The sequence below is a fragment of the Bombina bombina genome, chromosome 5 (assembly GCF_027579735.1).
Source record: "Bombina bombina isolate aBomBom1 chromosome 5, aBomBom1.pri, whole genome shotgun sequence".
Taxonomy (NCBI): Eukaryota; Metazoa; Chordata; class Amphibia; order Anura; family Bombinatoridae; genus Bombina; species Bombina bombina.
This window is the reverse complement of record NC_069503.1, coordinates 404344860-404359738: the sequence shown is the minus strand read 5'-3', so window position 1 is coordinate 404359738 and position 14879 is coordinate 404344860. Positions and strand designations below refer to the sequence as shown.

General features: G+C 38.8%; 1 protein-coding gene across 1 annotated transcript in view; it reads left to right on the top strand.

Annotated features, from left to right (window-relative positions):
- Positions 1–14879, top strand: part of NEK10 (NIMA related kinase 10) — a 1556164-nt gene that overhangs the window by 1195103 nt on the left and 346182 nt on the right. Inside the window, exon 27 of the mRNA XM_053715742.1 lies at positions 7854–7908. Within this exon, the coding sequence (XP_053571717.1) occupies positions 7854–7908 (55 nt within the window). The remainder of the gene's footprint in view (positions 1–7853; positions 7909–14879) is intronic.

The following is a 14879-nucleotide window of genomic DNA, read 5'->3' as shown; positions in this document are numbered from 1 at the left end:
CCTGCTATTTTTGTACCTTTGAATCCTCCCCTAAATAAAGAAGAATTTGGAAGCTTATGCTGTGGACACTATGTTTATTGGATATACCTATGAGCTAGCAGTGAGCTTCTGTCTGCGTTTGCATTGTTCTGAGATATTGCTGGTATCCCTATATTTGATTGAACATTCTAGTGGTTTACCCTTGGACTGCTTTACCGTTGCCAAACACTGCCTGCCTGAACATTCTAGTGGTTTACCCTTGGACTGCTTTACCGTTGCCAAACCCTGCCTGCCTTTCTCTGATTCCCTGCCTGTTGCCACTGAAGACCATCCTGCAAGTGGTGAATGCTGCTTACCTAATCTTACAAACTTTTTCTGCTCTGGGCACGGCACGCTGTTGTCTGTGAGCTCCGTAATGGAGTAGTTAGACCTCTAGCATCCAGCGTTAGTTTCTGGTTATGGAGGTACTTGCAACAGCTCTATTTCTAAGAAGTGTGACTCATGGTCTAGGGATTTTGAATACTGCAAGATAAGACTGAAGCAGCCTTGCAACTAGAGAGGTAAAATGCTGGTTTCAGTCTAAAAGCTATGGGGCTGTGTTTTTGTATTTATGATAGGCAGGGATAGTCCTTCATATTTCCTTGAACGGTATGGTTACTAGTTTGACCAGACATGATGACCCAACTCTTTGGCCATATGTGGGCTTATAATCAGGATACTCCGGTGTATTAATGTTCCTGTTATGTGGTGCTAATCGTTTCCAATGGTGTCTAGTGTGCACCAATTTCAGAACGGATTTCTATACACCTCGTTTTGTACTTACGTTAGTATAGTCTGTGCCATTTTAAGGTTTATGTCTTTTTCACCGCGTCTCTTCCCGCCATTGGTGGGGTTTTTGGCGCGCTTTCATTGCGGGTCTACTCAGCATAAATAGTTATATGCCTTATATTTATAGGGGAATATTTTATGATGATAGTCTTATCTGGGACTTAAAATCCTGTCCACAAAAAGATCATGTCCTACCTACATTGCAGGCAGGCATTTTATCTCAGATTTGAGTTAGGGGCATACGTTTCTAGGGACATATGTAAGAGTGTATAACTTTTATTTCCCTATATATGGTGTTCTGAGATATGAACTTTATATATGAAGGTAGACTATCGTTTTTAATTTTAGATAAAAAAAACTGATTTTCCTTCTTGTCTGCTGCCATATAGTGGCTATTGTTTGTTACTGCACCTTATGAGCATCCAGTTTTATCTGTATCTCATTAACCAATGATGCTTCGATGTATATCTATTTATATGTCTCTGTCTGACTATTATGCACTCTGATACAATATTCAGTGCCTGGTGTATGTATTTTGGCAGGGTGATGAATTGAGTATACTGTATGTGATCATATACTTTTCTTCTGTTGTTTAATTTTTCTCCCTTATCTCTACTCTGCAAATGTCTTCTAGGATTTCATACATGCTTCTTGTTGCATCATGTATTATCCTTTGAACTGTTTTTTTTAGTAGTTTCCCTTGTCCTCTTTATATTGGGGAGAATGAGATTTTCTCAGTACAGAGACTGTTCTCATTGGGGAATGATTAATTCATGTTTTTGGTTAATTGATTTTTCACTCTAGCTGTTTAAGTTCAACAGTACAGGTGTTTTTTTCTTTTGATTGTGTCTTATATAACGTCACTCATATCTATGCTGGAGTGTTTTTATATAGGATTTCCATCCTGTCAGTGACCTTTCATGAGGTCTGAGCCTGAGATATAGATTAGGGATTGTCTACTGTTTTTTTTTAGTTATCCCTATCTTTTGAATCTAATATCTCAGATTTTTGTTATAAGCAGAATGTCTGCTGATCCCTTCTCTTGTCTTCCAGACAGTTTAAGTTATTTTTTAGCAACTTTTCATAATCCTATATTTCTGCAGTATATTATATGATAGACCTTATTATATGCATATTATCTTTTGCCTGCTGTGCATTTTAAAGTATGTTCTTAGGGATATAGGTTTTATCTCTGTTTTTCTGCAGTAATAATGTATACAAGAGATTGTTATAAGCATGATCTGCTTATTTTTTGTGCAGAATAATTTTGAAATATGTTTTTGAAGTTTCATGGTTTATCTTTTCTCTATTCAATAAACCATAGAATAAAGATTGCTATGAGTATTCTGTTTGCTTATCTTATTCCTTGCCTGCTGTCTGTTTGCAGTATTCTGCTGTACAGTTGTATGCTTTATATTAGATATGTCTTAGGGACTATTAACTTTAGTTGTCCCTTTCTTCTATAGAGGAAGCTCTTCAGAAATTGTTTCAAGCATTATCGGCTTATCTAAAAGACGTTGCCTCTAATGTGTTTCCCTATCCTTTCAGTAGAAATATATCTTCTCATGGTAAGGAAGATGTGGCATAGTGATTAGCTATGCCTTCCTTGAAACAGAAGGTTGTGGGTTTCAGCCCAGGTAAGATTCTGTTTCTCATCTGGGATGTGCTTCTGTGATAACGAGCATTCATAGACAGAAGTTTTTTTAAAGTTTTCACAGTCTTCTGCTCATGTTTCCTTTGTCTAAATGTACATTTTATTCCACTATCTTTTGTAGAGGTATATAGATGCTACTGTTATAAGCTTTGTTACTGCTTATCTTCTCTCCTTAGGATGTGTCGTTAGGGATGTTTACATGTCTTTGTATCCCTATCTACTTTACAGTAGTTTTTTACCTTGGTTATTGTTATAACCTTTCTGTCTGCTTCTCATATTTTTCTTTACTTCTTGTTACAAGGCAATATTGCCTTTATTTCCTTGATATTGGCTGGCAGCTAGTACCCAGGGTAATTACTTTCTTTGCAACAGCGGTAATAATCTGGAGTTAGCTCAGATGCCTAGCAGGCGTTAGGTTTGCAGTTCGAGTTCAACTGCAACTACTTGTACATTGATGATTTCTTACTTTCTGTTTTATTGCTGTGGCTACCATCGGAAATTGGTGTTTCTTCTTTAGCCCAAAGGTAATCTCCTGCTGGAATGGTTTCTGAATCTCTATTCTTACCATAGCTAAGCTTAACGGCTGTGTATACAGCAATGATAGGCATTTAGGAAGGTCTGCCTAACAGCAAGCTTAACGGCCTATTTTTAAGCGTTCTCTGAAATAAAAAATTAGGAGTATGTACTATTCAGTATCTATTTTTCTTCTTTTTCTCTCCATGGAATTGAGGATCGCTTGGTTATCTACCGGTGGATGTTCCTAGCCCCCTGAACTGAGGTCTCTCTGTCCTGGCAGCAAATTCAGGTTCATTGGTTTCAAGACAGTATCTTATTGATACCTTCTGGGAATGTGTCTCCACAGAGACTAATCATATGGTTGGGGAGCAGTTGTGTTCCATTAGGAACTCTGGAGATGTCGACTCAGTCGGAGTCTCTGTCCAATTTTTATAGAGGGTCAACTTTGTGGCTCAGTAACTGCCACATCTGAGCAAACAATAAGATAGGCTGAACCAGCCGTATCTTACAAAGACTACATATATAGCACTCTAGGGGTTCAAATTGCTATATTTATGCCCACTACGGATAACATATGGAAAGTCAAGTAATGGATGCGCAATACAAAATTGCGGATGGCAGCTATTATGAATTAAAAATTAACTTTTATTAGAAGCACAATTAAAATTGGAAAAACACACACTTAAAAACACACTTAGGAGCTGTAGGGTTAATAGAATCTCTGACAATAAATTGAAAGCTGGGTATGGCAAAGAAATAATGCATCCCCACTTTTATAATATTATATGGTATTAAGAGCAACAGTAAAAGTATGCCCTATTATGTTATATCAAAACTAATTGCCACATCTGCCTACCAACCAGAAGGTTGAGGGTTCTAATCTAGCTGCTTTCTAAGTTGAGCTCTCTATGCTGAGAGCTGGAGTCCAGGCTCTGGTAGTCTGGTACCTTCTAGGTTCAATAAAGTTTATCTGATGTCAATATGAAATCTGTTTAGAGGGGTTTATTTCAACTATCAGGACGGAACATTGAGTTCCTTAGTTATAATGCTGGTGATTCGCATGTTTTGTGGGAAGAGTCTTCTTTCTACCACTTTTTTGCTTTCCTTTTCCAGGTGTGGTCTACTGGAAACAAGATCCCTGAGCAGGTAATTGTTCTCTGCCTAGTTTTTGGATAGCTTTTGTCTAAGCTCCTTGCTTACCAGTTCGGTTGCAGATAAAGTGATCCTCGAACAGTTCTGGTGGGCTTTCTAGCGATTTTAGAAATTTCAGTCTGAATTTCTCTTTTCCTTACTTTGTCCTTCTTCCTCGGATGTTTGACTGTATGAGATGCTGATTGGGTGATTCTTCACCCATATTCTGAGACTGTCTACATATAGTGGGCTATAGTGGTGTTTCACAAGTGTACCACGTATAGATTGTCCTCTCCAAGTAGATATGGAGGGTTTATTTTGTAGGAAAGTGATTCTCAGGTCAGGTTTCTACCCTTTTTTTGTTGTATCTTTTGTTCAGGCCTAGTTAGTTTCAGGTCTGTGTTTAAGCCTGTTGCTTCTCCATGAAGACTTTTCTTGTTACTAAGCTCTGCAACAGGCTCAGTTTGAGCCTATGCACTCTGATGATATTAAGTTGTTATCTTAGCAAGTTTTTCTTCTCCTAGGTTTTCTTCTGCTCGCAGAGTTCCGAATTTCGAGTCTGCAGTATGATTCCCTTTCCTTTTTATTCATACGGACAAGGCGGTCCTTTGTCCTGAGTTGGAATTTCTTCCTAAGATAGTGTCGGATCGCAACATAAATCAGGAAATTGTTGTTCCTTCTTTTTGTCCTTATCCTTCTTCTCATATGGAACATCTTTTGCATAACTTGGATATTGTGCATGCTCTTAAATGTTATCTTCAAGCAACTAAGGCTTATTTTGGTAGATAAGTTATTCAAGCGGTGGTGCCTTCAGTTTAGGTCCGCCTGTCTTGTTCTTTTTCCCTATTCATTCTGTGTCCTCTAACTTGGGTATTGGTTCTCATTAGTAATTAGAATGTGTTGTGGACTCTCCATGCCATAGGAAAGAAAACAAAATGTATGCTTACCTGATAAATTTCTTTTTTTTCGGGCATGGAGAGTCCACGACCTGCCCTTATTCTATTTAAGACGGCAGTTGTTGTTTTTTGTATAGTTGTCAGGCACCTCTATACCCTTGTAATATATTTTTTTCTGTTTCCCTTTGGCCAAATTACTGGGGGATATGGGTAAGGGGAGTTATACTTAACAGCTCTGCTGGGGTGCTCTTTGCCTCCTCCTGCTGGCCAGGAATAAATATTCCACTAGTAATTAGAATGTTTTGTGGACTTTCCATGCCCGGAAAGAAATACATTTATCAGGTAAGCATAAATTTAGTTTTTCTAGGCTGTGTTTAGGCTGAGCTTTTATTGATGGGGTTGAGGTGCATATCCTTGAGTTTCAAAAATACCGTTTGAAGGAAAGGTTAATTAATATTATAATATGATATGCTAGGCTTTAATTCCTATACTCACTCAGATGTGTGCTTCCCCATCTCTAAATGTACTTATGTATGTTTTCAGTGTATTATTGAAGATGGTTGAATTAATGTACAGTGTGATAGTTGTTTTATACTACACTTCGTTTAGTGACTATTAGAGATTTGACTCCTGTTGCCTAATTCTCGGAAGGGTGTCAATTTCTCTTGCATTTATTTATTTTTTCCTTCATGGTTTATGCATAATCCTGTCTGGTTTACCTACCTTGGTTTTCCTTTTTATAACAGAATTTAACTTTATAGGTTTAATAGAGACCTTACATATAATCAAAGGAATACCCTTTGTTATTTTATTCAATCTGTTTTAGGAGGTTATTTATACACCATATTCTTATAGCACTTATGAGTGATTTTATAATAGTATGGGGAGTATCTGAGTATTGCATATTCAATATCTAGGGACGATTTTCTGTTAAACGTTCTATTGCCCTCCTATTAGTTGTATAACACTACATTTCTCAGTATGATTCTAGGGTAACAATGAAGCTTTGGAGGGGTATATAAAGTTAATTATTAACACTATAAAAGGAGGTTTATACTTAAGACACAACCTATATAATTTCTCCTTATAATTTTGAATGATAGGAGTGTTGAATCATTCTCACTTTAATATAAGATAGATTACTAGTGGGATCTATTTAGAAGTGCTTCCTCTACATCTCTTTGATATAGATTCGCATTTCACAGTTATGCAAATTAATTTTGAATGGGTCCAAGAGGGACCCTGTTGAAATATTCGCCAATTTTCACCCCCTTCTTTACATTTAACGTCAGAGGTCCAAGAGTGGCCACTAACTTTCATTTGGGTATACGTTTTTTTTAGGTTTATTTAGTTTAGCATATTATTAGACTAATGTAATTTATTGACCATAGTATGCCTTTTATATGTTTTAGCATTGTATATCTATTTATATTTGAAGTGTCTCTTATTTTATAGTCATCCAACATAGCTGGACTTAAACAATTCATGGCGCTAAAATTATTGCAAAACTTAATTCTACACCTTACTGTGGGCTAGATTGCAAGTGGAGTGCGAAATATCGCTTACGCAAGCGCAATATTTGTTTTCCCCTCAGTAATACCAGCGCACGCAAATGTGTGCTGGTATTACAAGTATATCGCAATGCGAATGTGTGGCATAGGCTCCAGTGTGAGCCTGGTTCCCATGCTGTGAGACATGGCTGAGACCTAGCGCAGCGAAAGGGGGTAAGTCGCACAGCAATGATTAAAAATATATGAATATGTATACATATATACAGTATTTATGTGTTTATATGTGTATATACACACATTAAAACATAAATATATCTGTATATAAGCATATACATATATATTTATAGAGAACACACAGTCCCTATGGACCTCAATGTAAAGGCACTTTTCAGTGCGTTTTTTTTTTTTTCTAACACCCCACACATGCTCGATTTAACTCATAAAAACTGCTTTGTGTCGTCTTTTTTTTTTTGTGAAATAAAATTGCTAATATTTTTTTATCTTCAAGACCCACACTAGACAAACATTTCGGGGGGGGGGGGGGAATTGGGGCACTTTTGGAAAATTAACCAGAGGTCTGAAGTCTGGTTAATTTTCGGAGCGCTAATTGCTACCGCAAGCTTGCAATAGTAATGACCAGTCACTTGTTGCATTTATTGCACCTGTAAACTTTTTAAATTTGCCAGTTTAGGGCACGTGATAAATTAGCGCTCCACTTGTAATCTAGCCCTCTATGTATATTGCTATTGTGTAGACTTTATAACATGTATCACTGTCAATCTACGGCTTGTATTGTCTGTACTTTTTTGTTTAAGCTAATAATTGCATTTCTTTTTCTGCAAGGCACTACCAGGTAATTCTATATGGGAGAGCCATATTAAGACCAGATTATGAGTGGAGTGCAAACGTTTGCGCTTGAGCTTGAGGATTTTATTGCGGGTGTTTGCACTGTATATATATATATATATATATATATATATATATATATATATTTATATATTTATATATATATATATATATGTATCTGTATAAATCTATACCTGAATATAATAATGTGTGTAAATCTATACCTATATATATATATATATATATATATATATATATATATAGGTATAAATATACATTGTACCAAAAAAAAACCAATATATGTAGAAATATTTATTCATGAATAAATAAAACTTTCTGCTATATGAAGAACCACGTTTGGTTGGCTCACAAGAGAATACACGATCGGGTTTGCGCACAAGTAGGGTACGTTAAATAGCACTCCACACGCAATCTGGCAAATTTGTATTTGTGTAGAGATAAATCTATAATTTTGTGTTTATCTTGTTTCAGGTACTTTAAAAAAAAGTATGAGTTCTTTTGCAGAGGAAATACAACATCAAACAAGGTGAGTAGAGCTTGAATACTGTAGTTGCTGGTCTGCTGGCTAAGTATAAAAATAAAGTTGAGCTGGCTTATCAATTTTAGTGACACAATGATCATAACACTGCTCAAGTTAAATCAATAGCACTCGTTATATGCTTGATTTTATGCACCTGTTACCAATGGTTGTGGCTAAAGCACCTGAGCTCAATAATTTGTAGGAGGAGTGTATAGTGTATGTGTATATTTATGTATGTGGGAATAGGATGTCTAATAACCTCATATAGGTGTGATGTGTGATGGTCATGAAGCTACACACTTTTGGACAGTATAGAGTGAATGTGTGCGTGTGTATATATATATATATATATATATATATATATATATATATATATATATATATATATATATATACCTGTATGTATGTATATATATATATATATATATATATATATACCTGTATGTATATATATATACCTGTATGTATATATATATATATATATATATATATATATATATATATATATATACACACACACACATACGTGTAGCCCATCACACCTATATGAGGTTATTGGACACCCCATTCAAAAATCATGGGCATTAATACCCTGTCTCCCCAATGTGCGTTTTTTCCTCTTTCAATTCTGTTGGGAAATCTTTCCATAAGATTTGTCAGTATGTCTGTGGGAATGTGTGCCAATTTAGTGAAAGGGCATTTGTGAGGTCAGGAAATGATGTTGGCTCAGTTGAGGTCAGGCCTCTGTGCACGCCACTTGAGTTCCTTCACAACAAACTCGCAAACCATGTATTTTGCTTTTGCAAAAGGGAAATAGTCATGATGGAAAAGGAAAGGGCCTTCCCTACACTGTTGCCACAAAGTTGGAAGTGTCTAAAATGTCTTGTATCCTGTAGCATTGAGATGACTATTCAAGGGGTTTTTCTAGCATCCTCCACACATACTTTCTTCTAACAGACTGCCAGATTATGAAGCATTGTTCATCACTTCAAAGAAAACATTTCCACTGCTTCACGACTTGGCTGCTCTTAGACGCTTCCACTTCACAATCATAGTACAGTTGCAGGGACAGATCTAAAAGGTTAGAAATTACAAAAGTCACTGAACTATTCAATACTACTCATTTGTACTGCCACAGTTTGTCTATGAAGATTTCATGGTTATGTGCTTGATTTTATGCACTTGTTACCAATGTTTGTGGCTAAAGCACCTGAACTCAATAATTACTGAGAGTGTATAGTGTATATATATATATATATATATATATATATATATATATATATATATATATAGATATAGATATATATATATATATATATATATATATATATAAACTGTATATATATAGATAGATAAATAAATAAATAGCTAATAGATAAATATATGTATTTGTGTGTGTGTGTATATACTGTGTGTATATCTATCTATCTATCTATCTATCTATCTATCTATCTATCTATCTGTATATATATATATATATATATGTGTGTGTGTGTGTGTGTGTGTGTGTGTGTGTGAAAGTAATCAACCCTCTAAAGAACAGAATGATGTGTCCTTTTCTCTTGCAAGGTGTATCCAGTCCACGGATTCATCCTTTACTTGTGGGATATTCTCATTCCCTACAGGAAGTGGCAAAGAGAGCACACAGCAGAGCTGTCCATATAGCTCCCCCTCTAGCTCCACCCCCCAGTCATTCTCTTTGCACTAGGGTCTCTCTACGGGAGGGTAAAGTGAATGTGGTGTTAGATTTGTAGTTTTATATCTTCAATCAAAAGTTTGATATTTTTAAATGGTACCGGTTTGTACTATTTACTCTCTAGCAGAAAAGTGATGAAGAATTCTGCTGGGAGGAAAATGATTTTAGCATGTTGTAACTAAAATCCTCTGCTGTTCCCACACAGGACTGAGGAGTACCAGAAAACTTCAGTTGGGGGGGAACAGTTTGCAGGCTTGACTGCAATGAGGTATGTTCAGTCATTTTTTTCTAGACAAGACTGCTAGAGACTGACAAGATCCCCATGTGGGGAGGGTAAGCTATGTTCTGAGACTTAGTATAGAATTGAATGCTTACTTAACAGGGCTAAATAGGCTGGTTGACACTAATGCAGGGCAATCGATTATTTATTTTAAGAAATACTCGTTGGAGACACTTTTTAAGCACTTTGGAGTGTTTTTCTGGGGTTATTTTCCACATGGCATAAATTTAGTCACCTAGAAGTGATTTTGGTAGGCCTTACAACTCCGGAGTGGAGTGGGAGCGGCCTAATTTCGCGCCTCAGATCCGCAGTTAGTATTGAAATACAGTTTCATGCTGCTTCACATGGAGGTTCCAGAGGCTGATTGAGGACTTAAAAGAAGCTTTATTTCCCCAAAACTGATCCCTAAGGGCAGGTAGGGCCACATCAGTAAGCTGTGGCAAGGTGCTGTAGTTAGTTAACCGGTTGTTGGCTTTAGGCTGCTCCGGTTTGGGCATTAAGGAGTTAATTGTTCTGAAACTTGTGGTGCAATCATATTAAAGCCTTAGTGACATACTGTGAAAATTTCAAAAGGATTGGTGCATTTTTCACTGTTTTGTAAAATTGTGTGCTCTTTTTTTCCTTAAAGGCACAGTAACGTTTTTTTCAAATTGTGTTTTTTATTTGATTAAAGTGTTTTCCAAGCCTGCTTGTGTATAATACTAGTTTGTTAAACATGTCTGTCACTAAGGAAAATCCTTGTTCAATGTGTTTATAAGCCATGGTGGAACCCCCTCTCAGAATGTGTCCCAATTGCACTAATATGTCTATACACTTTAAAGATCATATTGTTGCACTTAAAAGTGTGGCCCTAGATGATTCTCAGACTGAAGGTAATGAGGATAGTCCGCCTACCTCTCTCCATGTGTCACAACTAGTTGTTTCTAGGGAGTTTCTAGGGAGTGGGATAGACCAGGTGTCCCTTTTGTTCCCCCCCCCTATTTTTAAGAAAATGTTCCCCATAACTGACCCCAGGCGGGACTCGTGGCAGACGGTCCCTAAGGTAGAGGGGGCTGTTTTCTACACTTGCTAAGCGCACAACCATACCAATCGAAGACAGTTGTGCTTTTAAAGATCCTATGGATAAAAAGTTAGAAGGTTTACTAAAGAAAATTTTTGTTCAACAAGGTTTCCTTCTCCAACCTATTGCCTGCATTATTCCTGTAACTACTGCAGCGGCTTTATGGCTTGAGGCGCTGGAGGAGTCACTCCAGAGGGAGACCTCATATGACGAAATTATGGATAGAATTAAGGCTCTAAAGCTGGCTAATTCTTTTATCACAGATGCTGCTTTGCAATTAGCTAAGTTAGCGGCAAAAAAATTCAGGTTTCACCATTATGGCGTGCAGAGCGCTTTGGCTCAAGTCATGGTCGGCCGATGTGTCGTCAAAATCCAAATAGCTAAATATCCCTTTCAAAGGAAAGACCCTTTTCGGGCCAGAATTGAAAGAGATTATTTCAGAAATCACCGGGGGAAAGGGCCATGCTCTCCCTCAGGACAGGCCCTTTAGGGCTAAAAACAAAGCTAATTTTCGTTCCTTTCATAACTTCAGGAGCGGTCCCTTACCAGGGCTGGAACAAAGGTAAACAGGCCAAAAAGCCTGCAGCTGCTACTAAGACACCATGAAGGGGTAGCCCCCGATCCGGGACCAGATCTAGTAGGGGGCAGACTCTCTCTCTTCGCTCAGGCTTGGGCAAGAGATGTTCACGATCCCTGGGCATTAGAGATTGTTACCCAGGGATATCTTCTAGAATTCAAGGACTCCCCTCCAAGGGGAAGGTTCCACATTTCTCGTCTGTCTACAGACCAGACAAAGAAAGAGGCGTTCTTACGCTGTGTAGAAGATCTTCATACGATGGAGGTGATATACCCAGTTCCAATTGCAGTACAAGGACTGGGTTTTTACTCAAACCTGTTTGTGGTTCCCAAGAAAGAAGGAACTTTCAGACCAATCCTGGATCTAAAAATTCTAAACAAATTCCTCAGAGTCCCATCATTCAAGATGGAGACCATTCGGACAATCTTACCTATGATCCAGGAAGGTCAATATATGACTACCGTGGATCTAAAGGATGCGTACCTGCATATCCCTATCCACAAAGATCATCATAAGTTCCTCAGGTTCGCTTTTCTGGACAAGCATTACCAGTTCGTGGCTCTTCCATTCGGTTTAGCCACTGCTCCCAGAATTTTCACAAAGGTGCTAGGGTCCCTTCTGGCGGTTCTTAGACCGCGGGGCATAGCATTGGTACCTTATTTGGACGACATCTTAATTCAGGCATCGTCCTTTCACAGAGCCAAGGCTCACACGGAGATTGTATTGGCCTTTCTAAGGTCTCACGGGTGGAAGGTGAACATCAAAAATAGTTCTCTGTCCCCACTCACAAGGGTTCCCTTCCTGGGAACACTAATAGATTTGGTAGAAATGAAAATATTTCTGACGGAGGTCAGAAAGTTAAAACTTTTAACTACCTGCCGAGTTCGTCATTCCATTCCTCGGCCATCTGTAGCACAGTGCATGGAGGCAATCGGATTAATGGTAGCGGCAATGGACATAGTCCTTTTTGCTCGAATACATCTCAGACCACTGCAACTGTGCATGCTCAAACAGTGGAATGGGGATTATGCAGATTTGTCTCCTCAAATACAGTTGGACCAGGGGACCAGAGATTCTCTTCTCTGGTGGTTGTCTCAGGATCACCTGTATCAGGGAATATGTTTCCGCAGACCAGAGTGGATCATTGTAATGACCGACGCCAGTCTGTTAGGCTGGGGTGCCGTCTTGGACTCCCTGAAACCTCAGGGCTTATGGTCTTGGGAAGAAGTTCTTCTCCCGATAAACATTCTGGAACTGAGGGACATATTCAACGCGCTTCAGGCATGGCCTCAACTAGCTGCGGCCAAATTCATCAGATTTCAGTCGGACAACATCACGACTGTAGCTTACATCAATCATCAGGGGGGAAGAAAGAGTTCCCTAGCGATGAAGGAAGTAACCAAAATAATCAGGTGGGCGGAGGATCACTCCTGCCATCTCTCAGCAATTCACATCCCAGGAGTAGACAACTGGGAGGCGGATTTTCTAAGTCATCAGACTTTTCACCCGTGGGAGTGGGAACTCCACCCAGAGGTATTTGCCCAGCTGACTCAGCTATGGGGCACTCCAGAGTTGGATCTGATGGCGTCCCGTCAGAACACCAAACTTCCTTTCTACGGCTCCAGGTCCAGGGACCCCAAGGCAGTATTGATAGATGCTCTAGCAGCGCCTTGGTCCTTCAATCTGGCTTATGTTTTCCCACTGTTTCCCCTTCTCCCTCGTCTGGTCACCAGAATCAAGCAGGAGAAGGCTTCGGTGATTCTGATAGCGCCTGCGTGGCCACGCAGGACTTGGTATGCAGACCTAGTAGACATGTCATCTGTCCCACCATGGACACTGCCAATGAGGCAGGATCTTCTAATACAGGGTCCATTCAAGCATCCAAATCTAGTTTCTCTGCGTCTGACTGCTTGGAGATTGAACGCTTAATTCTATCAAAGCGTGGTTTCTCTGAGTCAGTTATAGATACTCTGATTCAGGCTAGAAAGCCTGTCTCCAGGAAAATCTACCATAAGATATGGCGAAAATATCTTTGTTGGTGTGAATCCAAGGGTTACTCATGGAGTAAGATTAGGATTCCCAGGATATTGTCTTTTCTCCAAGAAGGATTGGAGAAAGGATTATCAGCTAGTTCCTTAAAGGGACAGATATCTGCTCTGTCTATCCTTTTACACTTAAGACTCTGGCAGAGGTACCAGACGTTCAAGCGTTTGCTCAGGCTTTAGTCAGCATCAAGCCTGTCTAAAAAACCTGTGGCTCCGCCATGGAGTCTAAATCTAGTTCTTTCAGTTCTTCAAGGGGTTCCGTTTGAACCTTTACATTCCATAGATATTAAGTTATTATCTCAGAAAGTTTTGTTTTTGGTAGCTATATCTTCTGCTCGAAGAGTTTCAGAATTATCTGCCTTACAGCGTGATTCACCTTACCTGGTGTTCCACGCAGATAAGGTAGTTTTGCGTACCAAACCTGGTTTTCTTCCTAAAGTTGTTTCTAACAAGAATATTAACCAGGAAATAGTGGTTCCTTCTCTGTGTCCTAATCCTTCTTTGAAGAAGGAACGTCTGTTACACAATCTTGATGTGGTTCGTGCTTTAAAATTCTATTTACAAGCAACTAAGGATTTCAGACAAACGTCATCCTTGTTTGTTATTTATTCCGGTAAGAGGAGAGGTCAGAAAGTGACTGCTACCTCTCTTTCCTTCTGGCTGAAAAGCATCATCCGTTTGGCCTACGAGACTGCTGGCCAGCAGCCTCCTGAAATAATTACTGCTCATTCTACCAGAGCAGTGGCTTCCACATGGGCTTTCAAAAATGAGGCTTCTGTTGAACAGATTTGTAAGGCAGCGACTTGGTCTTCACTGCATACTTTTGCCAAATTTTATAAATTCGATACTTTTGCTTCTTCGGAGGCTATTTTTGGGAGAAAGGTTTTACAAGCAGTGGTGCCTTCCGTTTAAAAGGTACCTGTCTTGTTCCCTCCCTTCATCCGTGTCCTAAAGCTTTGGTATCGGTATCCCACAAGTAAAGGATGAATCCGTGGACTGGATACACCTTGCAAGAGAAAACAGAATTTATGCTTACCTGATAAATTACTTTCTCTTGCGGTGTATCCATTTCACAGCCCGCCCTGGCAATTAAGTCAGGTAAATTTTTTTTGTTTAAACTACAGTCACCACTGCACCCTATGGTTTCTCCTTTTTCTTCCTAACCTTTGGTCAAATGACTGGGGGGTGGAGCTAGAGGGGGAGCTATATGGACAGCTCTGCTGTGTGCTCTCTTTGCTACTTCCTGTAGGGAATGAGAATATCCCACAAGTAAAGGATGAATCCGTGGACTGTATACACTGCAAGAGAAAGTAATTTAT